The following is a 25,028-nucleotide window of genomic DNA, read 5'->3' on the forward strand; positions in this document are numbered from 1 at the left end:
GCCATTGTAAGCACGGGGAGAGGGGCGGCCCCGCGCCTGCGCCCTGCCGAGCTACTTGCCCGCCCCTGGCGGAGGTCCCGGGTGCAGGTTCGAGCCCCGCGGGCGCCCCCGGCTGAGCGGCGGCTGCAGCGGGGTGGTCCGCGTGCCCTGCGTCCGGCTCCGGCTGCACACCCTGCGGTCAGCGGTGGGGCTGCAGGACGCTCGTGCTCCCCCCGTCCCTCTTGGCGGCAGTAGCCGGTCCCTTCTCTGTTCCCCTTCTGCTCCTCCCCGGTTGTAGCCCGGACTCAAGCGCTGTGACCCCCGGGGTGCAGCAGCCCGTCCCCCGCGGCGCAGCCCGATCCCCCCCGTACACCTTCGCCGCAGGACGCACTGGCTCCGGCCGCGGCTGTCGGGCCCCGGCTCCTCTCAGCCCCACGTGGGTCACAGCGTCTAAGCTAGCCACTGCTGCACCACGGCGACTCCCCTTCCCCGCCCCGCCCGGGCTCCCGCCAGGCCCCGACTCCCGGCCGGCGGGGCAGACGCGTTTGACACCCTTGGCCCAGGAGGCCTCGATGCTCCGCTGCTCCCAGGCCGCGCACTGTTTTCCCCGTCTAGAGTTTGAATGCAAGAAGCCAGAGTTCAACCTAGGATAGCTTCTTTACTTCAGAAGTTTTGCACAGCAGAAACCAAACCCTGCTCCTGCTGCAGACAAAGGAAAAGTCTTTCTTTCTCTGTCTGGTAGGAAGCAAATAACTTTATTGTTCTTCTCTCACAGAAAAAACAAACAAAGCAGGGTGCGTAAGTTCATTTCCAAACCAACAAGGGACCCAGATTTCTCTCAGGAAAACATGAAGTCTGAGCTCCATAGTGACCTTGTTCTTCTGATGCATGTCTCAAATCTACATCCTCTGCTTGTTGGTCTGTAAAACAGGGTTACTGCTCTATATCCCCCTCTGAAAGGCCCAGAACAAATTTGCTTTAGTACAACTGCTTTTCCTGGAGTCAGAAGAAAGCCAGCTCTTTTCTAGCAGTTAGAAAAAGTGTAACAGCCAGAACCAGAGGAATTAATAAGCAATAAATATGTGCTTTTTGGAGGCATTTGGTATTTTGCCTAAACAGGTAATATTAGTTTGTAAGTTTGTAAACTGCAAATGTAACTTGTCTGTCATAAGTTTAACCAAAATGATAAAATTAACTGTTCATGAAACTGACTGGGCCCCATAGGCAAAGCTGTAGCTGTAAGATTAGGAGACCTAACTGTTTTTTGCTCAGGGTTCAGCCTTGATGATAAAACTGGATCCAACTGCCTGGCACACCCAACACATTCCAAGAAAAGATATCCCAAGAAAGCATCTTCAAATGAAGCCTAAAAGGGGTTGGAACTTAGGCAGAGCAATGTCAATTTCAAACCTAAAGGTGCTGAATCATAATTTGCTTATTGGATAAACCCTAGTCTGGGTAGTAACCTTTTATGATAATTCTGACACTGTTCAATCCCATAAGGTAACAGCTATAGGGCAACATTATGAGTGGCTCTGAGACCAACAAATTAACAAAAAACTAGGTATAAAAAGCACATGTATCAGGTAACCAGCAGGAAGGAGGGAACAGAACAGTCATTTCTGTTTCGCGCCCGGACCCGACTCCTGGTGTGAGTGAGGATCAGATCCTGATCAAGGGACCTTCCCCGGTAACTCTCTGACAGCATTAATCAAGGTACACCTGACTTCATTGGAATCACTTGACACATACCTGGCATTGAGGGACTATCGATAAGTTGCCAACCCATGTCTATCTGTTGTTTTGAACAGCCCAGCAGCTAGTACCCTCACAGTGCCCAGTTGGCCTGCAACAGAATTGATCTATCTGTTGTTATTATTTATTTACTATTATTAGCTCTTTAATACTGCATTATCTGCTTATTGCATTAATCTTCTGGTTAACGAGGGGGGGGGGTGAGTGTGTGTGTGAGAGAGAGAGAGAGAGATTTGCCTTTATTTCACTCTCCCAACTTTGCCTCCTTGATCTGAAACTGAACCTAACAGCCCAGTTGGCTCATGATAAAATTGATACACTCACAGCGCCCAGCTGGCCTGTGACAACTAAGGCTCAGTACACTAGTGTTCAAGTCCTGGTTCTGCCCTGATTTCCATGATGCTGTGGTAAAGCAGTGAAAACACTAATTTTTGCATTGTGCTCTCCAGACCTCAGCTCTCCTAGTATCACTCTTGAAATCCAGTCTTCTCCTGTCCTCTAAACCCAATCTGCCTGTTTTAGATAAACAAAAAAAAATTCCCCCGCTTGAGCCTAACCACCCCTTGTCCCCAGCCAAAACACAAGGAATGCAGTACACACAAAGATTTAGTGCAATTTTATTGCAGTTACATCAATTATAAATCACAGATCACAGCAAAGATGTGGGAGGAAGAAACATAGCCAGGGCAAACTGCCTGCATCAATCCCATGGCCTACTGGCCCCAGAAAGCTCTTCCTGCCCCTTACACATACACATATACCCAGTTCCTTGCTGAGAGCAGAGAGGAAAGCAGCTCTAGTCCAGAGCCTGCAAGAAGAATCTGAAGGGAAGAACTTGAATAAAAAACAGGAAATAAAAAGTGTCCACTGGATCAAGTTTCCGGAGATCGGAGGACAAGACAGAGAAACTCAACTGGGACTTCAATACTTTGGTCTCTTCACCTCAACCCTGAAACAAAAGACAGACATGAGGCCAATGATAGTAACTTCCTGTCAGCAAGAATGAGAGATTTCTTAGTGCTTCAGACCCATTTCCCCTCAACCTATTTCCTATTAAGGAATGATCATCATCCTGGAGGCACCCACTGTTTTCCAGGTGCACACACAGCCTGTCTTCCAAAGCAGGGCGGAAGCACAAGAGAAGCTGCACTTAGCTCTCAAAGCCAGATACAACTGTGACAGGGGTATCTCACAGGGAGCCTTTCTATTGGTGGCTCCACCTGCCTGTCTTGGGCTAACTGCCTGTTTACTCGCCTGCCATGCCTTGATCTTAATTGACTGAGTGATGTAATTAGCGGGAGGCTGCCCACTTTATATGCCCAGTGTCAGGGGCTCTATCTGCGGCTCCTTTTCCTTCCCTACACCGCAGCCCAAGCCTCGCAGATAGTACCTGACAGGGTTCTGCCCTATGCCTTTGGCCCTTCTTCTTTACTTCTGGGGCTCCTCACTGCCCCCTCTTGGCTCCGGGGCTCCTCACTGCCCCCCCCGCTCTGGAACTGGGGTCAACTGCGCCCCAAATGCTGCACCCTCTATGGCACCAGGGTCCCCACGCTACTGTGGGGCTCCTATGAGGCCTCCTCCAACCCCTACAGCCTCACCCGGTCCTCCAGTCTTATAAAACTACAAACAGAAAACTCAAGCCCCTGGGCTACAACATAAACTCTAAACCGTCCAGTCAAAACCACATTCTATCCCTACCGGGAATACTCCAAGTCATAGCAGCAACCAGGGGATGCTCCTGCAGTCTATCTCCTCACTGGCTGAGCTCCCCTCTCCTTAGCCAGAGGGGAACTGCCCTCCTGGCCTCATGCTTGGGCTTAAGCCAAGCCTTGCCCCTTCCTGTCAGCTGATCCCCTTGGCTCCCCTAGCAACCAGCACCTGTGCTGCCCTGGTGACTGGCAGTTGAGCCTCCCCCTTCTCAGCACTAGGGGTCTCTCCTGAGCCATTTCTGCTTTTAGGCGCAGGGCACCCAAGTGCTCTGCCACAACAACCTAATGGATTGGAAGTCACGGTGTGCACAGGGAGCAGCAGTATACTGAATGGCACTCTGCCTGCCATAAGCCAACATCAAAACCATGCTCCCAAGCGGGTATTCAGTTGAAGTCTGGGACAGACAGCCTGAGCTAAAGCCTGATCACAGCTGCTGCTCGGAGCTCACTGGGAAGCTGGGTATGGAGAAGCAATTTTCTAACCAAAGTAGCAAGTAGGTAATAATAAGCAGGAAAGCAGTTTTGTGGTCTCTGAAAGAGCCCTTCATGTCCTATTGCCTGAGCCAACCTAGCAACGCCCTGGGTACTGCAATGACATAGAAAAGCCAAGGATAAACTCCTCTGAAATTTAAAATCCTGCTAGCTTAAAGCAACTGGGGGTCCTAGGCCCACTCAGTGCAACTAAGTGAAGGGTATTTAAGAAGTTAGGTGGTGGCGGCATTAGTGTTTAGGACAGCCACACTATTTCAAGCCTGGGTCTGGTGGCTCATGTAGATCAACTTCTAGAAGACATATGCAACACAACTCCCCCTCCCCCATCAAGATGGGCTGAAAAAGTTCTGAAGCCTGGAAATGTTCTGTTGAGTGGGAAGTTTGATAGTTATTAGCTAGAACATGCTTCTTGAGTACACAGAGCCTAAAAGCTGGACAGAGGCTTTTGGATGTGGGGCACTGAAATAAAAGAACTACCTCCATTGCCAGCAGACTTAGGGGCAAAGCCTACAAAGTCCTAGAGTTTCTTCTGTTCCCAAACATGTCCCACTGTGGCGGGATTGATGGGGTTATGAAAGGAAAGTTTATCCTGGCACTGCCTGTTCCAAGGTAAAGGCAGTTCTGTCCCAGTGCACGCATTTTTCAGGAAAGCAGCAAATTAACATTAAAGATGAAAGTCTACTAACCCATCAGCTTCCATCTTCTTCCTCTTCTCAATGATCTGCAGAGAAAGCATAGTCAACATAATACCAAGAGTGCCACTGGCAGCCCTAAGGCGCTTTCATCATCCTCAGACTGAGGGGGAAGCTCCAAGACTTGGTGATTCTTAGGCACCTGGAACTCTAGCAGCTTTGATACAAAGAAAAAACTGTGCAACCACATTAATCTGTATTTTTCCTAGAGGCTGCTGAAGGAGGGGAGCTTTCCCACAGCTCTCACAGACTGGGGAAGGCATCCCATTCCCCCTCTTCAGCTTTGCTCACGGCCACAATTGTCCTGGCCAGAAAGTGTCTCTCATTTTTTACCCATTTTTACCTGTTTTTGTCTCTCAGTTTCATAGTGCTTAGGATCGGAAGGGACCTAAACAGATTATCAGGTCCAACCCCCTACCCCGGGCAGGAACGAGTGCAGGGTCATAACACCCTAGCCAAATATCTGTTCAGCTTCTTCTTGAAGACCCCCAAGGTAGGAAAGAGCACCACCTCCCTTGGGAGTCCATTTCAGAGCCTGGTAGCCCTAACTGTAAAGTAATGCCTCCTGATGTCCAGCCTGAACCTTCCCTCTAACAATTTGTGGCTGTTATTCCTAGTAACCCCCAGTGGTGCCCGGGGGAACAGAGCTTCACCCAATTCCCACTGGTCCCCCTGGTGAGTTTGTAAACAGCCACCAGATCCCCTCTCAGCCTTCTCTTGTGGAGGCTGAATAGATTCAGGCCCTTCAGCCTCTCTTCACAGGGCCTGACCCGCTGCCCCTTAACCATGCAAGTGGCCCTCCTCTGGACCCTCTCAATGCTAGCCACATCCCTCTTGAAGTGCAGCGCCCAGAACTGGACACAATACTCCAACTGTGGCCTGACCAGAGCCGCATAGAGGGGAAGGATCACCTCCTTGGACCTATTTGTGATGCATCTGTAGATGCATGACAAGGTGCAGCTAGCCTTACTGACCACTTCCTCGCATTGGCGACTCACGTTCATCCTGGAGTCAACAAGGACTCCAAGGTCCCTTTCTGCCACTGTGTTGACAAGAAGGGTGTTCCCCAGCCTATAGGTGTGTTGCCTGTTCCTTCTCCCCAGACGCAGTACCCTGCACTTGTCTGTGTTGAGTGTCTCATTTCCTCTAGTTTTGTCTTGGAACAGCTGTTCTCCTAGACATTTACAGCCAACACGTTCTTATAAAGGTAGTCCCCCCCGTCTACACCCAGGGCCCTCAGCTAGGAGCCAGACCTTTCCCCAGCCATGCAGAGCACTAATCCTTGTTGGTCTCCTTACATTCTATTTCTACGGTTATATGAACTGCTAACTCTGGTGACAAGCCTCACCAGTCACTTATGAAGAGACCCTTGCTCAGAGCCTACTTCAAACGACAAGGACTTTCTTAGCATTAGAATGATGTTATTCTTTAAAGAACACCCCACATTTGAAAGTTTATCTAAGTCTATCCCACTATGTAACTGGTCCAATAAAAGATATCATCCACAAAAATCTTTGCCAAGGCACTTCCTGAATTTCTATTCAGAAATCTTTCCTGCAATATGAGGTATAGGCAGCTCGTAGTCCCTAATTTTTTAGATGCAAGCTAATCTTGAAAGTGCAAGGCTTTGGGATGGCTGATGAGGCTCTGTGATGGGCAGGAGGGAATTAACAAGACTAGCAGAGTCAAGCCATCAGTCCTGAACACACAAACACCTGTCATACCTTCCTGCGCCACCAACCCATGAGGAAAGAAGCCAGCCTGGAGAGACTGCTGAAGGCAACTGGATGGCAAGTGGTGGTGGACTCGCAGAGCGAGTCTGTTACACACTGAGAAGGGAGTCTTTTCCAGTACTCAAGAAACTTGACTTGGCCTTAGAATCCCTTTTGGGGACTGATCGTTAGGGAGTCTTCGCTCAAGCTACTCACTGCACTGATCTTCTTCCATTGCCGGTCCAGCTCAGCTTTGTCATTTGTCTCCTTGAAACGCCGTGTTTTACGACCCTCGGACATCTTGATTCCATACTGGAATGCCGCTCTGAAAGGAAAAAACAAATAAAGAGCTCAGGTAATGAGGACAAAGACAGGCCCCTCAGTTTAATGTGATAGGTGGGATGGCAACAGGCCCCTAGACCTGAAGACCAATCTGGGCCCCTGAAAGAGGTACTGTTTTGGCTAAGCAGGAGATGGCAGGAGAGTTTCCACCTGCTCTGCTCCCTCCAAGTGAATCCCCAACTTCTGGGTAAACTCTAAACTTACTTGGGCAGGGCCTCCTTGTTGTTCATGTACTCGCTGTACTCCTCCTGAGTGTCAAAGTCCCAGCGGCCCAAGGGCCCCTTCTTGTTTCCCTGCAGTAAGACAGAATCATTGCTACTCCTCTGAAGGCATCAGTTGCTGCTCCCCGTCCAGGCTGCAAGCCCAGGAAGAGATGAACAGGCCCACAATCCATATTCCAAATCAATGCAGCCTGGAGTAGGTAGCAGTCTGAATGCTCACACCCAACTTGACCACAAAGTTCCAGGAACTCTTGGCCACCAGCTCTAAGAGGGTTTTAACTGTGCTCAGAACAACAGAGAGCAGGGATAAGACATCAGTCACTGTACCCAAGGGTTTTGCTTCAGCCTTCACACAAAGGCAAATCTTTCAATAGGTTCTCTTGTCAAATGATCAGGATTATCTAATTTCTCTTGACTCATTAGTTGAACTCCTCTAACCAATTTAGTTTGGAACAGTAAATCTGAAGGCAGAAAACAAGGCTTCAGTCTTGGTCAGAGAACACAGCATGATGGATCAAGTCAGTAAAGCCAAATTCAACTAGAATCCTTCTCCTAGCCTACTTATTTGAGCACGTAATTTTCACTAGCACCACAGAAAGATCAAAAGGGGTCTATAACATTTATCTAGCCAACAACAAAAATCAAACAGTTATATCAGGGTCTATGTCCAAGCCTACTGTGTACGGGATCTTGCCTTTCAGTTAGACACCTCTGGGCTTTTTAGCTAGGTCATAGTCTGGAAATACCTGATCCATTTTGCTGTAGTCCACTTCTTCATCACTGTCCACAGCCATATCATCCATTCTGAAAAGGAAGGGGAGAGGATGATTTGGATGGGGCATGCAACACATACCAGTGTCCTGGAAATCCAGCTCCAGGGTCTTAAACTATGTTCTATTATGGAGAGTAGTACAGCTTTGAGCAAACTGTCCCTAGATAATTCCAGACAAAATGTGCTCACTGGCTAAAAGCTGTTTTTTTCTAACTGCAAACCACACAAATAGAAGCAAGCTTTGCTTTCTGATGGCTTGCTAGATCTCAGACATCACTGGCAGCAGAGAGACTGTAAGGCCAAATGCCCTCAGTTATACCTGAAAAAAAAAAATCACACTAAAGGTCAACTTGTAAACAGAATATGAATCTTGCTAGTTAACCAAGTCTTTTAATAATGCACAAGTAGGAATAGCTTCCATCTCCTTCCTATGCTCTTAGCTGCAGGCTCTGACAGGTCAACACAAGTAGAAGCTGCTTTTAGTCATTGAACAGCTGTGGCAGTGATTAGTGCAGCCAGCTAAGATGGGACATATTGGCCACAAGTGCACTTCATACTGCAAAAGGCGCCATCAGCTTTTGACTTTAACACTAGCTCTTCAATGACATCAGCCCCCACTTTAACCACTGCCACACCCCAGTCCAAGTGACACCTGTCATGCTGCATTCCCACATGGCCAAAGGCCACAGAGGCAGGACGAGTGTACCTGTGCTTCTCAGCTCTAAATCGCACCAGTTTCCAGAGAAACAGCAACACAACAGCACCCCCCAGGTCCCACCCTGCAGCCCCCACCTTCAGTGAGTAGACTCTTACGTTGCAGGGTAGCACTCAGCATAGCTGTTCGACATCCCAAAGAAGTCACCTAGCTGCTTCTTGTCTTCAGGCTTTTTTAATGTGCCTCATGTTAAGGAAATTCAGTGAGGAGACACTGTCTAGTAGGAAGAGGAAGAAGCCAGATGAACAGGCTGTACTCCCAGAGCCAATCTGGCAAGTGCACAGGGCCCACACATACCAGGAAGACAGTGGCAGGAGGCTGAGAAGGTCAGTAGGACTCCTTTCCCAGCAGGGAGAGGGCAGTGATGGTACAAAGTTTGCTTAATGTGCCACAAAGAGGCATGGCTCAAAAGGGCATTTCTTGCCCAGCCCTCTCCAAAACAAGTTGTGCATATGCACAAGTGAGAACCTTTGTGGGACAAGGCACATGCCAGGCTGGAGAGGTGCCTTCCTGCAGGAAAGGAGAGATGCCCAGACAGTTAAACCCATACAGCAAGATGCAGTGAGAAAACCCCAGAGTCCTGATAATGGCCTAGTTGGTATGCCAGTATAAAAAGATATGATTCTGTTCCTTCCCAGCCAGCTGCTCCAGCAAACTTCTCATTGATAGATTTAATCAGCTCTTTGGCTGAGCCTGGCCCTGATAAAAAACAAAAGCAGTTAGGCTCCACTCTCACAGGGGGAGAAAGGGGCAGGTTTAGCTCCTCATCTGCTGCAGGCACAGGACTGGTAGGAAACTAGAACAATTCACAACCTGCTCTCATAGCCACAGCAATCAATCAAAACAAGTCTTTCAACTGGGCATATGGAGAAACAAATGTCCCACTCTGCCAGCTGTTGGAAAAAAGGTGGTCCTAGGAAAACACCCAATAGGTGGAGGATGGGCAGGGGCTGGGGCTAATGCAACCCGCAACAAAGAAAATAAAGTCAATTTCTAAGGCAAGATGTAGTACAGGCAAGGCCTAATCAGTCCTTGACCTTCCTGCTGGCTAATTCCAATGGGATGGGGAACCCTGTTCAAGCAGGAGCCAGCTCAGACCCACTAAGTAGTTCTGCACAGGCCAAACTTCTCCAAGATGAGAATTACTACTATCACCAACAGCCTGAACTGTATATACACAAGTGTCACAGAGGTGAAGAGCTCTTCGCCCAATTCCCAATGCCCTGGGGCATCCAATTTCCCTACTATTAAAAAAAGTTATTCCCTAAAGTGCCCAGGTCCTATGCTCCTCATAGAACCAGCATGTTTAGAACAGGGGGTGGGCAATTACTTCAGTTGCAGCTCCACTTAATGAGTTTTGGTGAGTTGCCAAGGGCCACACACAAAATGTTTCAGAAGATATCAGTTTAAAGAAATATAAATAAGAAACAAATCATAAACTTAAAAAAAAACCAACCCCAAACATCTACTATATTTTATTTCAAAAAATAATTTGTCCTGATTTAGGGGGGGTTTTAGTGTATATAGAGACAATTGCATAGTGGCTCAAAATAAAGTGTCTTACTCTTGTATATTGGGAGGGGGTCTGGGCGTGAAGTATGTGTGGGGAAATAGGCATGTGGGGTGGAAGATGTGTGTGGTGGGGGAAGGGAGAGTGGTGGGGAGGGGGAGGGCTGCCTGCAAGCTAGGTCTGGGACTAGTGGGGAATATGGGGAGGGAGGGCAGGTAGAGGGCATGTGCAGCACAGCTTGCCCAGGCAGTTCAGTGCAGGTGCAATCTAAATCCCACTGCCCCCCCTCCCGCCAATCCAGCCTGCTGCTGCCCCCACAGTGCTCCACGTGGGGCTAAGCCCCACCCACTCCTTCCCAGTCTTGGTCAGTGTGGACAGCTTCCCTATGGGGCTGCTCCCATGCAGCTGCAATTGCCTAGCTGTTTGGCTCCCACCGCCGCCACCGCCTGCCCCTGCTGCACTGCTCTGGGCAGGGATGAAGCTGCAGCCAGGCAGCTCATTCTCAATGCATGGGGCTCCAGCTGCAGCTCCCCCCCAACTCCTCCCCGGCCCAGAGCTGTGCAGCAGGGGCAGAAGGAAAAGCTGCAGGAGAGCGAGGAGGGACTGAACTGCACTGGGAGCAGCCTGGCTTGGCAGTAGCATGGTTCTGGCTGCCCCAAGTGGGAATGGGTAGGGCTCAACTCCATGTGGAGCACTGTGGGCCATATCAAATCAGTTGGTGGGTGCCTGCCTGTGGGCTGGATCCAATCAACTGGATGGCCAAATCCGGCCCACGGCCCATATTTTGCCCACCCCTGGTTTAGAAGGTCCCAGCTGTGTACTGGAGTTCAGTTTTGCCCACTTCATGCCATGCCCACATGTACACCAAACTAACTCACCTTTATCAATATCCAAGGGCTGGAAAAGAAAGGAGAGAAAAGCATTATCCTGATGGGCTAGAAAACAAATGAAAGAACATTGCTCATGACCTCAGGATCTGAGGGGTTAATCCTGTAGTAAGCTGCACTCCAAATTATCACTGAACTCACAGGTGCGTAAGGGATTCAAGAATACACCTTAAGTCAGTGAAAGCCTAAGAACTCTCTTCAGCTCTGGCTTACAAAGGCAACTGCTGCAGTAGGGGGAAGATACTCAGCTGACCCACCAACTGGCTGAGCAGTGAGACTCTACCCAAGTGAGAGATGAACATGTGAGCATTTGAGGATGGGTCACAAAAAAAAGCACTGCTGTATCTGTAGCTTTCCACTTAACTTTCCTATCAACAAGTGCTCCAATCATTCTGCTCACTATCACAACAGCATGCAACAGAGCCACATTCTGTCCCCAGAGAGCAGACAGCCTAAGCACATATGCTGTAACAGTTCAAAGTCAAAGGATCTGATTCTGAACTCATCCATGGGGGGCGATTTTTGCAAAGTCTATTTGGATTTACACAAGTATTTTATAGGCCTGCTTCAAACCCGAATTTTGACGACGACTCAGGCAAGGCTTATGAGTAGCCTGCAGTTAAAGCAATCCCATCCGTGAAGTCTGTCATAACATGAATCCTGGCCAAGACACTGGATCTACTCTTTTTTGGCGGCAGAAAATACCATGATACCTTAGGGCTATGACAATCCCTATGGAGTGCGTATATTAACAAATGAGCATGGGGAGCTGATAAAAAGTGTCACTATCCCAAACTTCCTCTAGGCCACAGGACCACTTTGGCACAGAGAATGCTCCCTAGTTATGAAATACTCTGTGCTTCATGAGTAACTTCAGTGCCGCGGATGGACTCGCCTCATCATCAGCTTTCGGTTTCTCAAAATAGCTGTGTCTCTTCTTTTCTTCTTCCCTTTCCCGGTCACGGTCCCTGTCACGATCCCGGTCACGATCCCTCTCTCTTTCGCGCTCCCTCTCACGATCTCGCTCCCTCTCACGATCTCGCTCTCTTTCCCGGTACCTTTCCCGCTCCTTTTCCCGTGGCACCTTTGCCGTGGCTGGCACATAATCACCAATGTCTTCAAAGATGCTAAGAACAAAATGGATTCTGAAGTTACCAGTAACATAAGACCAGAGGCCAAAAGATCACCCATTCTAACACAAAGGCATACTCGTAAGCAAACATAAGCCCAGAGAAGGCTACAGCCCCTAAAGGGAGATCAACAAAACAGTCCCAAGTTGGCTGAAGCCCTGCACTCATGTGAAAACAAAAGCCTGCTCCTCTGCAGCTCCTGCATTCTGTATGCCCCAGGACAGTACAAACTCTCCAGCAATTTCATGGCTCAGCTAAAAATATCCTTTCACCCTGGCCTGACCTCATCATCTCTCCAAGTCCTAATATCAAAAAGATAAGCCTAAGCATCTGTACGGTGCCTCTTACCCGCCCCCTTCCCCAGTTCCTGAGACAAACTCACCAAATTCCCATAAAAGCATCAAGCAGCTTCCTGGAGAGCTTGTTCCAAGTGTAAGCAGCCTAAGGGAAATCCTAGAGGAGAAATCTCGCTCCAGAATCCCTAATGGGGATAGAGTGGGACAGGGGTTACTTACTTCATATCAGCTTCTGGGGGCTTCTTCTCATCTAGCTTTCCTGCAAGCCAAAGAAAGCAGTCAAAGACAGTCCATCTCCATTCCTCTACTTCCCCTACCTTGTCTAATAAAGGTTTGCACAGCAGAGCAGCTCACAAAGCCACTACACAGCAGCTTGAGTGCAGGTCTGCAAGAGGCTCGCAGAACACATATACATCCCTTCGTAAAAGCAATCTGCCTTTAGACAGATACTTCCCCGCGTTGTACCCTCTCACATGACTGACTACTTAACCAGCTCCCCCTCAGCCTGAAAGGAGAAACTGGAAGAAGCCGAGTTCAAGTCCAATCTACAGAGCAACTGGACAAGCGGGTGAATCCCCATTCTCACCTTTAGGAAACCTGACTTTTGGACGAGCTCCCTCAAACATTCACTGCCCTGAAGGGCCAGTTATCTAAGCCTGCCACCTTTTCACTCCTTTGGAATGTGCTTAGAGTTTGAGGCCCGTTCTGCATTTATCACAGCTCCTACCTTTGTCCTTCTTCTTCAGCTTCTTGTTGCGTGTACCCTGTCTCAGATAGGAAAGGATCTGAGTCAGTTTGCTGATGACAATGTCATTTGTGGTCAGCGTGGTCTGTGCCTGAAAGAAAATACCAATGAAAGGAGTGATTTCCTGACCAAAGAGCCCCTCTATGAAGTGCTGCTCTGAACAATTCTGCTGACTGAGTAGTGATTTCAGACAGTGCAGTAAGGGGACTAGCAGAAACCCTAGGTGATTACCTCCATGGTGGGGCAGTCAGCTTTGCTTCGAATCAACGTGGTTGGAATATCTGTGTCTGCATATTCATCATCCAGATCCACAACATAAGCCATTCTCCCTGGCAGGAACAGCTCGTTCCGCTCATATGATTTATTCTTGAACAGTATACGGTAGATATTCCGACCTGGGGAAGGGACAGACACATAAGATGAAGATACTTCTGAGAAAAGAAACATCCACCTAGGAAACCCAGAAACAATTTCTGCTGATCAGCAGGGATCTGGGTTTTCCATTTCCCACAGAAAAACATGGATATTCCCCTTTGAAGCTGGAAACCATGGGTTTCCCCTTCCGGGCTAGCAGAGTTCCAGCCTTCAATGAGCTGTTTGGGGCAGACAGGAGCATGATCAGAAGCAAGAGGCACCATGCGCCTGTGCGCACACACTCACACATGCAAGTGTGCACACAGCTGGTAATACAGCCAGGCAGGGTAGTGGGAGCAGCCCTGCCAGCTGGATACAGATAAGTCTATGGGGGGAAGGCTGGAGGGCCAGGGCTTGGGGACTGTCTGGGCACACCCATTAGCAACATGTTGCAGGGCGCATGAGGAGGGTACATGCCTCCCCAAGATTTCTGCACCAACAGTGGGGCACAAGGCTGCAACCTGGCTGGGCTGGTACCAGGCAGAAGCTGCCTCCGCAGCCCAGCAGGCAGAACCTAGTGCAGAAAGGCAGAACAGGGCAGGGAGACTTGGTCTAGCTGCTGCCACTGGGAACCCCACCACACCAGCCACATCATGGCCAAAGTGAGGTGCCCCCTCCCCACCCAGCATCAGTGGGGACAGCAGCATGGAGTTGTATATTCCCACTGTTGCAGCAGGCAGGGGATGCCTCACCTTGGTGACCATGGTGGTGCAGCTGGTGCAGGGCTCCTGGCAGTAGGAGCACCAAGTCTCCCTGTCCTGCTCCACCATGCTGCACTGGTTCCCACCTGGTGCCAGTCCAGCCAGGGTGCTGTCCTGTGCCCTGTTGTTGGCACGGAAGTCTGGGGGGGGTATTTACTCCCCCTTGCAACACCTATGATCACACACCCCTGCCCCACACACCCACCTGGTGCTGGGTGGGGGAGCTGCTGCTGGGAAGGTGCAAGTAGGGGGCAAGCAGGGGCTGCGGGTCGAGTGAGGCACTGGCAGGGCTAAGGGGGGGGGCTGTGGCTTGGAAGCAAGGGGCAATGACATGTCAGGGCTGCTCAGCACCATAAAACAGCAGGGATAAAGCTGCAACTGCACTCGCATCCTGGTAAGTGAAGGGGGTCAGCGGAGCTCTGATTTTCCAAGATAAAAAAACCAAACCAAAATCAAACACCAAAATATGTAGGTACTTAGAATTTATTATTATGATGACTGAGGCACTGGTAGGCTTTCAAATTGATTTAAAACTGTATATATATCAATAAAACATTGTGTTCACCTGATATAGGAAGAGAGAGGGGTATATATAGATATAGAGGCGTTTCATTTTTAAATCACGGAAAAACGTGTAATTGGGTGGGGGGGGTTAAATCAGAGATTTTTTCAATTTTTTTAAATCAGAGAAAACCAGGATTCCTGCTGACCAGAGACTCCAGACTTACTCCCTGTGATGCTCAGGCTACCAAAGCAGCAAGGGTCTCTAAGGGTCTCTACACGTGCTCTGGGAGGCATTAGGGCGCACTTTAATTAGAGGAGCTCTGAGAGCCATGCTAATTAAAAATGCCCAGAGCATCACACGTATCAGCATCCCCATGCTGAAAAATAGTGATGGGGTGCTTTGAATGGAAGTCTGTCAAACAAGCTTTAATTTAAAATGCCCCACCACCATTTTTCAGCACAGGGACACTGATACACATGACACTGGAGGTTGCTGAATGCAGTAATTTTCATGCTACAGCAGACTCAATAGAGTCTGCTCAGACGTGCTGGAATTACAGCACGTTGGAGCAGGCTCCCTAGACGTGTATAGGAGCTCTTTGTTCACTCCTCCTCCAGCTTCTATTTTCCTGCCTCAGGAACAGGGCAGCACAGCATGGTACAGCCTGCAGTGCCTGGGATGCACAAGGTGTGCAATACAGCAGAAGAGCACATGGCTGGGGAGCTTTGGGCTTAGGGCGAAACACGCATGTGGGCTGCTTAAAGATGAACAGCCTTGGTCCAAAGAACAAATTATCTCCTTTGAGGACCTCAGCTGATCTGCCAGCCTCCATAAAGCTTTCCTGAACTTCCTTTGACTAAGGGAACCTCATCCAGTTTGTCAGGCTCTTGCATTCATCAAACCAAGACTCTTTTTTACATTTTCCACATGCCCAAGTGAAGCATGTCCATGTTCTTACCCAAACGAGTCTTGAATTCAATTTTAGTTTCAGGATCTTCATCTTTTCTGAAAAGAAAGAGAAAACCATTTCAAGAATAGCCACTTCCATTCTCCTTCCTTTCCCCAAGGGAATGTCTTCTCTGTTACTCAGAGAACTCGATCCTGTTGCACTCACTTTGTTTCCTTCTGGGGTTTCTCCATCATCTCCTCCTCTTCCTTCTCTTTGCTAGCAATCTCAGCACGCACCTGGTTAGGCAGGCAAGGGACAGAAATGGAAACTGTTATCAAAAAGCAAAAAAGCCGCAGCAGAATAAATCATAGGTACAGTGAACATCTGTGAACAAGTACCAAAAAACCACCCCAGTTCTACTGCCTGCACTGGATTATCCCATCTTAAGCTCCCCCACACAGGGCAAGGATCCAGCCAAGGAACAAGCCAAATGAGACAGAATAGTATTTAACTACATTATTTCCACAGTGTTCTTCATTTACTAGATTATAGCAAGAGAATGAGAGAGAACTCATGGGTTCTATTCTCAGTTCCAACACCAATTCACAGAATAATTCACTCTATTTACTTTATGAGGACTCTGGCAAGCCCACTGTACTTCAAATAGGAAGTAGGGGTGCACCGATAGAGATTTTTGGGGCCAATACCAATAGCCGATTTTTAAGGAGGCATATTGGCCGATACCAATCTGATTTCTGATACACGGCCCGGCAGCTTGAAGAGCAGTATCAGGCTGATAAGTCTGTTGTGTTGGAAGGGAAGGGCGGGGGAAGGCACGAGCGCTTGGGGAGGAGGGGGGTGGTTGTTGACCCTGCAGTGAGGGTGGGAACAGGGCTGGGGCAGGAGTAGACACTGCCCAGCCAGGACAGAACAGGAACAGGACAGAGCTGCAGCTCATCTGGGGGCGCCTCCCACCACTGCACACACACTGGGAGTGCCCTGGGGGAGGGGGGAGCATGTGCCCCCAAATCTGCACAGAGTGGGGTGGGATGGGATGCCACTGAGGGCTGGAGCTGGGGCAGTGTGCCCTGTGCATGCGCGCAGCCACAGCGCACCATGTAGGCAGCTTGGAGAGCTGCGTCCAGCTGGTAAGTCTGTTGTGGTAGAAGGGGAGGGGGAAGGGAAGGGGCACAGGGGAGCAGATCAAGGCACCCATGGTGAGGGTGGGAGTGGGGCTGGGGCAGACAAAGCCCAGCTGGAGAGGGGCGGATTGCAGGATGGAGCCACGGCTCATTCAGAGGGTGTGGGCACAGGGGGGAAGCTTCTGCTGCATGCACCCTGGGAGGGTGGAGTGGGCATGTGCCCCCAGATCTGTGCAGGGCAGGGTGGAGCAGGATGTCACTGCAGGCTGGGGTCAGGGCTGCACTGGGCTCTTCCTGGTGTGTGGGAGGGTGTGGGGAAGGGGAGAGCTGGGGCAGCACTTGGGGTGGGTGGTGACAGTGCTGGGAAGGGGGCTATGGGAGGAGCTACAGCAAATTTTGGGGTGGCTGCAGCGCCCCATGTAGCCCCACTCCCAGCACCGCCACCGCCTGCTTCAAGCGCAGCCCGGCCCAGCCCTAGCCCACAGCGGCAGTCTGTCCTGCCCCGCCCTGTGCAGATCTGGGGGCACACGCCTTCCCCCCACTCCCCCGTGCCCTCCTGGGGTACGCACAGCAGTGGAAGCTGTCCCCCCCTCCCCATGCCCCCTGGACAAGCCACAGCTCTGTCCTGTGCTCTGCCCCACCCCGGCTGGGCTGTGCCTGCCCCAGCCCTTCTCTCATGGGGCGGGGTCTTGATCTGTGCCCTGCCCCTCCCCCCACAAAAAACTAACCAGTTGGACGCAGCTCTGCAAGCTGCCAGGCTGTGCTCCTCACTACCTACATGCTGTGCTGCAGCTGCATGCATGCACAGGGCATTTACCGGCTGATTTCTAGTACAGAAAACTGACTGTATATCATTGCAATCCAATATCAGACAGATGCATCAGTGCACCTCTAACAGAAAGCCTTATTGCTGTATTATCTGTGCTTACCTTCTGCAGCAACGCAAAATCTAGACCTTTCACCAAGTGAGTATGCTCCATGTCACCACCCAAGAACTTGGACTCCTGGATCAACTGTCTTCTCTTCTCTGCAGCTGATTTATCCCTATGCAATGAAAAGGGAGCACATTGTGTATGACCAACTCTAGGCTACACCTTGATGGGCAATGAATGGAAACAAGCTCACTTACGCTTCTGCAGTGGGTCCCACTGCCCTGTAGTTGGCAGTTGTGCTAATCAGCTCAGTTTCTTCATAGTCTTTGTTAACACCATCTCTTCTCTCCTTTGCTCGATCTCTGTATTTCTCAGCCAACTCCCTCTCTCGTTCAATCTCTTGTTGACGCAGCTTTGCATAATAGCTAGGGTGGGAAAAGGGTTAGGTCGCTGAGTTATTGGGTTATACTTACAAGATGCTGGCTAATGTTGCCAACAGCCATTCATACAGCACTGCATGCCAGCCCCCATCATTTAGTCAAAACTTCAGCCAGGCTTTTAGCTCCTTGCAACTCTTTTTCCATCATTCCCCCAAGGTCACAGATCTCCAAGCTCCAACAAGCATGGAATACTGCTGTCTGCCTTGGGCAACAGCACCCCATCCTCAAACACTTGTACTGTGCTCCTCTTGTTACCCCAACAGCATTCAGAAAACAAACAAACAAACAAAAAACATGTTTATAAAACCTTGCTCAAACTGCTGCAGTCTCCCCTAGACAAGGTCTCCCTCCACTCCTCTGGTTTTCTGGGACTGGCCTTGATTGTCCCTTTTCATATTTGCTTTGTTATAAGTGCAAAAGCTGCCTCAGCAGCTCCTGTTATCCAGGACAGCCTTCCTGCACCAGACTGCTCCATTCAGGTCTTCACTTCTCAGTGGAAAACAAAGACCATCTTTCTTGCCTAACCCTCTTTGTATACTTATTCCTAATGTATTTAGGTACGCAGCTAGTGTGGAAGATGACATATATCTAAAGTTAGATACTGTAGAAAAACATTAACTTTAGCACTGAAGAACCCACTCTACACTGCCCCATGTACACATGCCACAATACAGACATCTGCAGTACTTGAAGTGAAATGCTGAACAGGGCAGATATACTATTTGCTTCCTAATTACCATTAAAGAGGGCGGGCTATCTCAAGTGTTCCCTGTTTTCTAGTATCCTTCTTGGGACAATCTATGCAATCTCTGATACCATCCTACTGCACCCCTCAACTCCTATGCTAGGGGTTGTGAAAGGTTACAACCACTATCAAAAATACTTCTAATACAATTGGTCCTTTTCCTTCATTCCAGAACCCACTGATATTCCAGACCAGTTAGGGTCACTTTCTGATGTACTGCTTGGGAAGTGGATGACTGATGGGTGCAGGGGGCTCCTGAGACATTGCTTTCCCAATTTACCTTTTCTTCTTTCTTCTGCGAGCAGCTGGATCTTCATCTTCATTGTACTCCCGGGGCATCCTACAGAGGCAAAAACATACATACACATCACAAACTGCAGAGGTGCACAAGACAGGAGCAGGAGGAACTAAAGGCAACAAGCCACACAGGGAACTCAGAGCTAGCACTAACATACCCAGAAATCAAATACATTCAGAATAGGGTCCTTAGACTTTCTGCCCAGTTGTATATCTAGTTTAATTGAACTAACAGGGAGGCAGAAACAGAATCTGAAAACCTTCAAAATGAGAACTCGGACTGATCGTATTAAGTTGTCCAAGACCAATATGCTCATATTGGGTCAAAAAGCAAAGTGAAGGGGTACAAAAATCTACTTACTCATGGTGACGAGATTTGGAGGGTGGTGCAGATGTTGGCGCAGCCCGCGGGGTCATAAGCAGCTTTCGAAAGTCTTCATTGGTCAGCTTGGACCTAGAAGAAGAAAAGAAAAGCAGCTTGTTGCAGCAGTGACAACATACTCATTTTTCCAACATCATAACTCTTTTTCCTTGATGAATTTTCCCTTCCCTGAACCTGAAAACAGGACAATAATCAACTGGAGCCTCTCAATCTGAATACTATGCTCCCAGTAGATTATGGCACAGCTGCCTGCACTGGATTACAGACATAACCAAGTTCAAATTGGAAATATGACAAAAGTTTTTAACAGATGACTACCAACTACTGAAAAAGAGCCTACAGATAAGGTTGGTGCTCCATTCCTTTGTTGTCCTTAGCTGGATCCTAAAGATATGCTGCAATTTAGCTAACAGTCATTAGGTGTGATAAAGGAATCACGAGAACTCTTTGGCCTATGCTATATCGCAGGTCAGAGTAAAGGTTCATAAAGGTCTCCCTTTTGGTCTTGAAATCTATTACCTGTTGACAATTTTTTTTCTGTAGCAATAAAACTCTCAAAATCCTACCTTTCCACAGGACAAATTATTCTAAACTTTCCCTCTAAAGAGAAAGACACCAAAGCTCATATACTCACTGGTTGAAGGTGTGGGAGTCATCCACATCATGGCCATCTGGGGCCAGAGGGTTGGAGAATGGCTCATCTAGGTGAAAGAAACACAGAACTGAGCCTTTCAACCTGAACACTGCACTCCCAAGCCCACTTCTATACCTGCTGGGGAAGTTTGTAAGCACCAAACTAGAGAGCAATAACATGGGAATTCAGTCAAGAGCAAACAGAGAATAGCAACACTTTTTGTTGGCCAAAGTAAACAAATTTGTGCTGCTCCATGTATACGTGGCAGCTAGTCCCTGCATAGGACGTACAGAACAGGTACTTATTTTATTCCAGGTAGTCACTAGCCAACAGCAACCTGCATTGACCCCATGTTCTTGCAGCTTCAAGTCCATGTGAAAATGCTTGGGAATAATTTGCAGTTGTTTCCAGAAGACAAGCTGCTTTTAGGGTGGACAGCGCAGTCACAGAGCACGTGGAGGATGGGATCGGGGTGCCACCTGGGGGGGCGTGGGGCTGCTCTGTGGTGCGGCTGCCAAGGTGGGTCCCCGCAGGGGAGCAAACGGGGAGGACACACACAGACACATACGCGTGTACATATAAAGACACTCACACACACGCACGCACACAGACACACACAGACGTCACGTCCCCCGGTGCGCGCAGGGGGGGTCAGTGGCAAACCCAGAGCCGCGGCCCCAGAGCCCTGCGCACCCTAGGCGCAGGCCGCTGCCGGAGCCAGGGCCGTCGTGCTGCGGCTAAGCTTCCAGCCCGGGGCCCGCAGCGCCTCGGCCGCAGGGGCGGGGGTGGGGACAGGCTCGCGCCGCCACCGACACTCACTGTCCCGCTCCGGCATCTCGGCTCGCGCGGCTGCGACAACACAACACCTGAGCGCCGGGGTCGCCCCTTCCCACTATGCACCGCGCTCACCACTACCCACAATCCAGCGCTCTAGGACATCCCGGGTAGCTGTCTTCGGATTGGCTAAGGAGGTTTTCAAAACGCGGCTCGATTGGCTGGAGCCCCTGTGACACAGTGCGCCTTCCAGACCTGCAGGGCACGGGATTGGCCGGCGGCGTGCTGCGAGGATGGCGGCGGCCGCGGCGATTCGGGGCATCGGGGGCAGCCTGGGCCGGAGCCTCAAGGAGATTCGGATCCACCTGTGCCAGCGCTCGCCGAGCAGCCAGGGCGTCAGGTGCGGGTCCTGGCCCCGGCCCCGGCCCCGGCCCGCCGTGACGCCCCTGGGCGCGGACTCCGCCCAGGACGGCCCTTCCTTGTCCTTGCGTCGAGGCCCCGCCGTGCTCGGCGCTGCACCCCGGTGCGGAGGAGCGGCCCTGCTCTGGCCAGAGACGCGGGGGCGGGCAGCGGGAGAGCACCAGGGGCTGCGTGAAAGAGCACCGCAGGGAAGGGGGTTGTGCTTGAGCCGCGGCTAGAAGTAGTTTCTCTTGGACCCTGCTGGATGCGCTCCCTCTTGAGGCGGTCACTGCGCGCTTCCCTCACTGCCCTTCAGGGTGCTCTGGTGTCAGTTTTGCTTGCAGCTTCTCCAGCTCCTGCTTCCCACGACAGATGGTCAAGGCTGGGCCTCTAGATATTGCTGTGTGAGGTCAGGCCAGTGTTCATTTGACCTTATATTTATTCTCTGACAGCAGCACTTATGGGAGAGCCGGGCTGGGCAGATCGGAGTTCTTACATCTTTTTTCTGCATACGCCCAAGTGACAAGAGAAGTGGTGCTGGCTCCTACCCTGGGGGTCTTTAAGAGGAGGCTAGATGTACACCTTGCTGGGGTCGTTTGACCCCAGTACTCTTTCCTGCCATGGCAGGGGGTTGGACTCAGTGATCTGCTCAGGTCCCTTCCGACCCTAGAAACTGTGAAACTATGAAACGAGAATGGAGAAACCTACTCATGGGGTAGTTTCTTCTGAACTCCCTTTGCCACAAGTGATAGTGAGAGCCTGGTTTGTAGTATGGTCCCAGGGACTAGACACACCCACTTGAATTCTCTTCTAGGGAGCTTATGGGGTTTCTTTCCCTGGAACTAGCTGAAAGTGAGCCAGAGTACATTTTTAATTGAAAAGCCCCCATAATACTTACTTGTGCTGCAAAGTTTTGTTTGATTGTTTATTTTGAGAGTGACTGTTTGGGCAATGTGCGTCTTGAGCATGGCCATTCTGAATTGTAGAGTAACCTAATGTCTTTCATTTGACACCGGCCTTATTTGACCTGGATCAAAATGGGTGTGGCACAATCATTTACATGGTGCCCTTTCAGGCTGCTCTGCCAGAGAAGAATGTACAGCCTAGCTGGCTTGTCTGGGGGGGGGCAGGGTGTTGGAAAGCAGAGTAACCTTACAGGTGCATGCAGTCATGTCCTGGGGAAAGTGTTAGCACACTTTACTCCAGGATCCTACACTTCAAAATCTCTCTGAACTATGCAGGATAGGGGGAAGGCTTTTTTCCTGGGACAAAAGCAATGCGTAATTACTGTAGAACTGCACAAACTTGTCTGTCATCCTAACACCTATTCCCAGCCCTTAAATTCTGAATGTGTTGACTCTTGCTTTGCTTTGTTAGGCTTTCCAGTAAAGTGAGCATCGTTTCTAGTGACACTAATTCAGCTAACAGGTTTGAGCATTAAGAATGACTGGGTTTTCTATTGCTTCATTTTTTTTAAATTTTTTTTTTAATGCCTAAAGCCTATAAACTTGTAAGTTTCCTATAAGCTGTAACAAAATGGTATGCTGAGAGAGTTGGCAAAAGTGATAAGGCTTGGCATGAATTTAGCTGAGAGACCAGTCTATATGCTGTGGCCTAGTCTGTGTCCTGTAACGTTCCATGATGGTGGTCAGTGATGTATAAGACCTTCCTGGGCAGTGTGACTCAAAGCAGTGGAATGAGAAGTTGTTTTGAGTCTGCTCCCTTTGACAGCTTGCCCCAGTAGGAGGAAGACTAATAAAATACTCCTCTGTACTTCTCTCTTGCAGCTAGAGTCCCTCTGTGCATGCCAGAGGAACTTCCTGTACTGTGATAAGTGACACTTGACTCTGCCTGAGGTGAAAGGACAATATTGATGTTATGACATTGTCTGAATACAAAGGATAGGAGATCCCTTGTAACCTTTTGCATTTATTTTGCTACCCTCCAAAACCTCTCACAGCCCTGATGCTACCAGATGAGCACTTTGATCTAGGTGAGAGGTGCAGAGCTGAGGAACAAATTTTTTGTTACTGTAACTTTTATGGGGAATAGGACAGCCTCTCCTGAATGCTTCAGAGTTTGCTTTAGAAGGACTGAGTGCAGGTGGAGCTTCCAAGGCCCTAGGAATTGAATATATTTCCAGTCTCTTTCACTTGCAGTAGCTATGGTTGACAATGATGTTGGGACTTAATTTGTTCTCTCTTTGCAGAGACTTCATTGAACAGCATTATGTAACTCTAAAGAAAGCAAACCCAGATTTCCCCATCCTAATCCGGGAATGCTCAGAAGTGCAACCTAAACTCTGGGCTCGATATGGTGAGTTGGGAGGGAGTCTGCAGCACCCTATCAGTATCATGGCCCTTTTGTTTTGAGGTTTAGCCTCTTGCTTCATGTACTACCTTCAGAAAAGCTCACTAGAGCAATTGTGGCACTATACACTTGATGGCTGTATTAAACCACAAACTCGTCAAGTGGATTGCTTTTAATACATAGGAGGGTGACAATATACGTTGCACACAAGGGAATGGATTCAGGATGAGACTGCGAATTAAGAAAGCAAGACAGCAAATCAAAACAAGAGCCTGACTTATGAAAGGACAAGAGATTAAGGAGTTAAAGTATGTTGCAGCTGTGATGGTTTAGGATGAAGCAAGGATTTTTTGGGGGGACATGTTTATTCCAATGAGGTGGTGGGTCCAGTTAAACTTAGACAAGCTTTCAAATTCAAGATATTCTTCATGAGGTCAAGGTTAAGGAGTTAAGACACTTAAACTTACCATGATGGTGATAAGTTCAAATAGTTCTGAATGCTAGCATTAGTGTGCAGTGTGCTTAAGTCTCTGATTGAAGTTAATTTTTTTCCCTTTGAATATTTCTGTCTGATATGGGTGTCTACTAAGCTGAGACTCCTGTAACAGATGCATGTGTCTTGTTTTGTTCTGTTCTGTGCTGTTTTCTTTTTTTCTCTTGCTTTGTATTGTGTTCTGCTAGGTTTTTTCACTTCTTTTTTTTTCCCCCCCCCCCCCCTTCTACTACTACTACTTTCCTGAAAAGATCCTTAAGCATCCTTAGAATTGGCATATGGAATGAATTATGGAGGCAAGTAGTGCAGTAAGAACCAAGCAGGAGAGTTATAATACAACCAGCAGGGGGCACACCAGAAAATCTTTCAGACAGCTTGTCCTCAAGCACTTCTCAGGATTTTGAGATGAATGAAATAAGGCAGAGCAGTGCCTCTGGCAGACTAGGAGCCTTGCTCATGGAGGCTTTCTGAATAATCTCTTTTTCAGGGGACAAACAGTACAGAGTGCAGGTAAGCAAAAGAATAGGACAGAACTATATGAACGGAGGAGGAGGAAGACCATTTATAGCTAGGAAATGGAGAAGCCAAAACTTGAGAAAAGGAAGGGGGAAAAGCCTTATGACATGCCATATTTGTGAGACCAACTAATACACTGCAGATCTGCAATAGAGAATAAATGGTGCACTAAGGCTAAGGAGGGAAAAAAATGAGGTGGTTCTTTTGGATGTTGATAATTCTCTCTCTCTTTCCCCAGAATTTGGCAGGGAAAGGTGTGTGCCCCTGAACAACCTGAATGTGGACCAAGTCGCCCAGGCCCTGGAGAACATTGTTAAAAGCAAGGCATGAATACAAAGAACTAAGCCTGCATGTGCTGGAGCCTTTGCTCAAATGGGCTTACAAAGAACATGTATATCTGTCATTGTAACTTATTTACTGCATATAAAGCATATTGTAAGGTGCATGCTTTTAATAGAGATGGTGTGCTGGAAGGTATCTTGTAATCTGTGCCGTTTTTATTAGAGGGACTGAGTCTGTGGTGATTCAGTAATGACTGTTTCAGGAAGGAGACCTTTT

The 25,028-nt window shown here is 49.1% G+C and overlaps 3 protein-coding genes across 4 annotated transcripts in view; 1 reads left to right on the forward strand and 2 right to left on the reverse strand.

Moving 5' to 3' along the window:
* Positions 1-869, reverse strand: part of WDR55 (WD repeat domain 55) — an 8,923-nt gene extending 8,054 nt beyond the window's left edge. Inside the window, exon 1 of the mRNA XM_019534705.1 lies at positions 852-869. Within this exon, the coding sequence (XP_019390250.1) occupies positions 852-869 (18 nt within the window). The remainder of the gene's footprint in view (positions 1-851) is intronic.
* A 1,462-nt stretch (positions 870-2,331) lies between these two features.
* IK (IK cytokine, down-regulator of HLA II) lies at positions 2,332-20,901 on the reverse strand. 2 transcript variants are annotated; one of them, XM_019534776.1, is made up of 20 exons: positions 20,798-20,901; positions 19,979-20,045; positions 19,324-19,416; positions 18,946-19,005; positions 17,738-17,905; positions 17,538-17,652; positions 15,692-15,762; positions 15,536-15,582; positions 13,189-13,352; positions 12,940-13,048; positions 12,432-12,471; positions 11,682-11,913; positions 10,778-10,796; positions 9,010-9,088; positions 8,488-8,568; positions 7,649-7,706; positions 6,886-6,974; positions 6,556-6,664; positions 4,622-4,656; positions 2,334-2,683 (listed from the first exon to the last, which is right to left on the reverse strand). In XM_019534776.1, the coding sequence occupies exons 1-20, from the start codon at positions 20,811-20,813 to the stop codon at positions 2,656-2,658; spliced, it is 1,680 nt and encodes a 559-aa protein (XP_019390321.1). In that variant the 5' UTR covers positions 20,814-20,901; the 3' UTR covers positions 2,334-2,655. The 2 variants fall into 2 exon arrangements, with proteins under 2 accessions (XP_019390323.1, XP_019390321.1); XM_019534778.1 differs by lacking the exons at positions 4,622-4,656; positions 6,556-6,664 and having other exon boundaries at positions 2,332-2,530.
* Positions 20,902-20,994: 93 nt separating this feature from the next.
* NDUFA2 (NADH:ubiquinone oxidoreductase subunit A2) lies at positions 20,995-24,947 on the forward strand. The gene is made up of 3 exons (XM_019534782.1): positions 20,995-21,152; positions 23,361-23,467; positions 24,709-24,947. The coding sequence occupies exons 1-3, from the start codon at positions 21,046-21,048 to the stop codon at positions 24,798-24,800; spliced, it is 306 nt and encodes a 101-aa protein (XP_019390327.1). The 5' UTR covers positions 20,995-21,045; the 3' UTR covers positions 24,801-24,947.
* The last annotated feature ends 81 nt before the right edge of the window (positions 24,948-25,028 follow it).

The sequence above is a fragment of the Crocodylus porosus genome, unplaced genomic scaffold (genome assembly GCF_001723895.1).
Source record: "Crocodylus porosus isolate Cpor-Errol unplaced genomic scaffold, CroPor_comp1, whole genome shotgun sequence".
NCBI lineage: Eukaryota > Metazoa > Chordata > Crocodylia > Crocodylidae > Crocodylus > Crocodylus porosus.

Bases quoted from the DNA above. Each gene is read 5' to 3' on its own strand.
- IK (XM_019534776.1), bottom strand. The intron at 17,906-18,945 runs GTAAATTGGGAA...TTCCCACCCTAG, and splicing joins CGCAGAAGAAAGAAGAAAAG to CTATTATGCAAAGCTGCGTC. The intron at 8,569-9,009 runs ATATCTTTTTAT...AACATGAGGCAC, and splicing joins GGCTGGGAAGGAACAGAATC to ATTAAAAAAGCCTGAAGACA.
- NDUFA2 (XM_019534782.1), top strand. From the start codon at position 21,046: ATGGCGGCGGCCGCGGCGATTCGGGGCATCGGGGGCAGCCTGGGCCGG. The intron at 21,153-23,360 runs GTGCGGGTCCTG...CTCTCTTTGCAG, and splicing joins CCGAGCAGCCAGGGCGTCAG to AGACTTCATTGAACAGCATT. The intron at 23,468-24,708 runs GTGAGTTGGGAG...CTCTTTCCCCAG, and splicing joins TAAACTCTGGGCTCGATATG to AATTTGGCAGGGAAAGGTGT.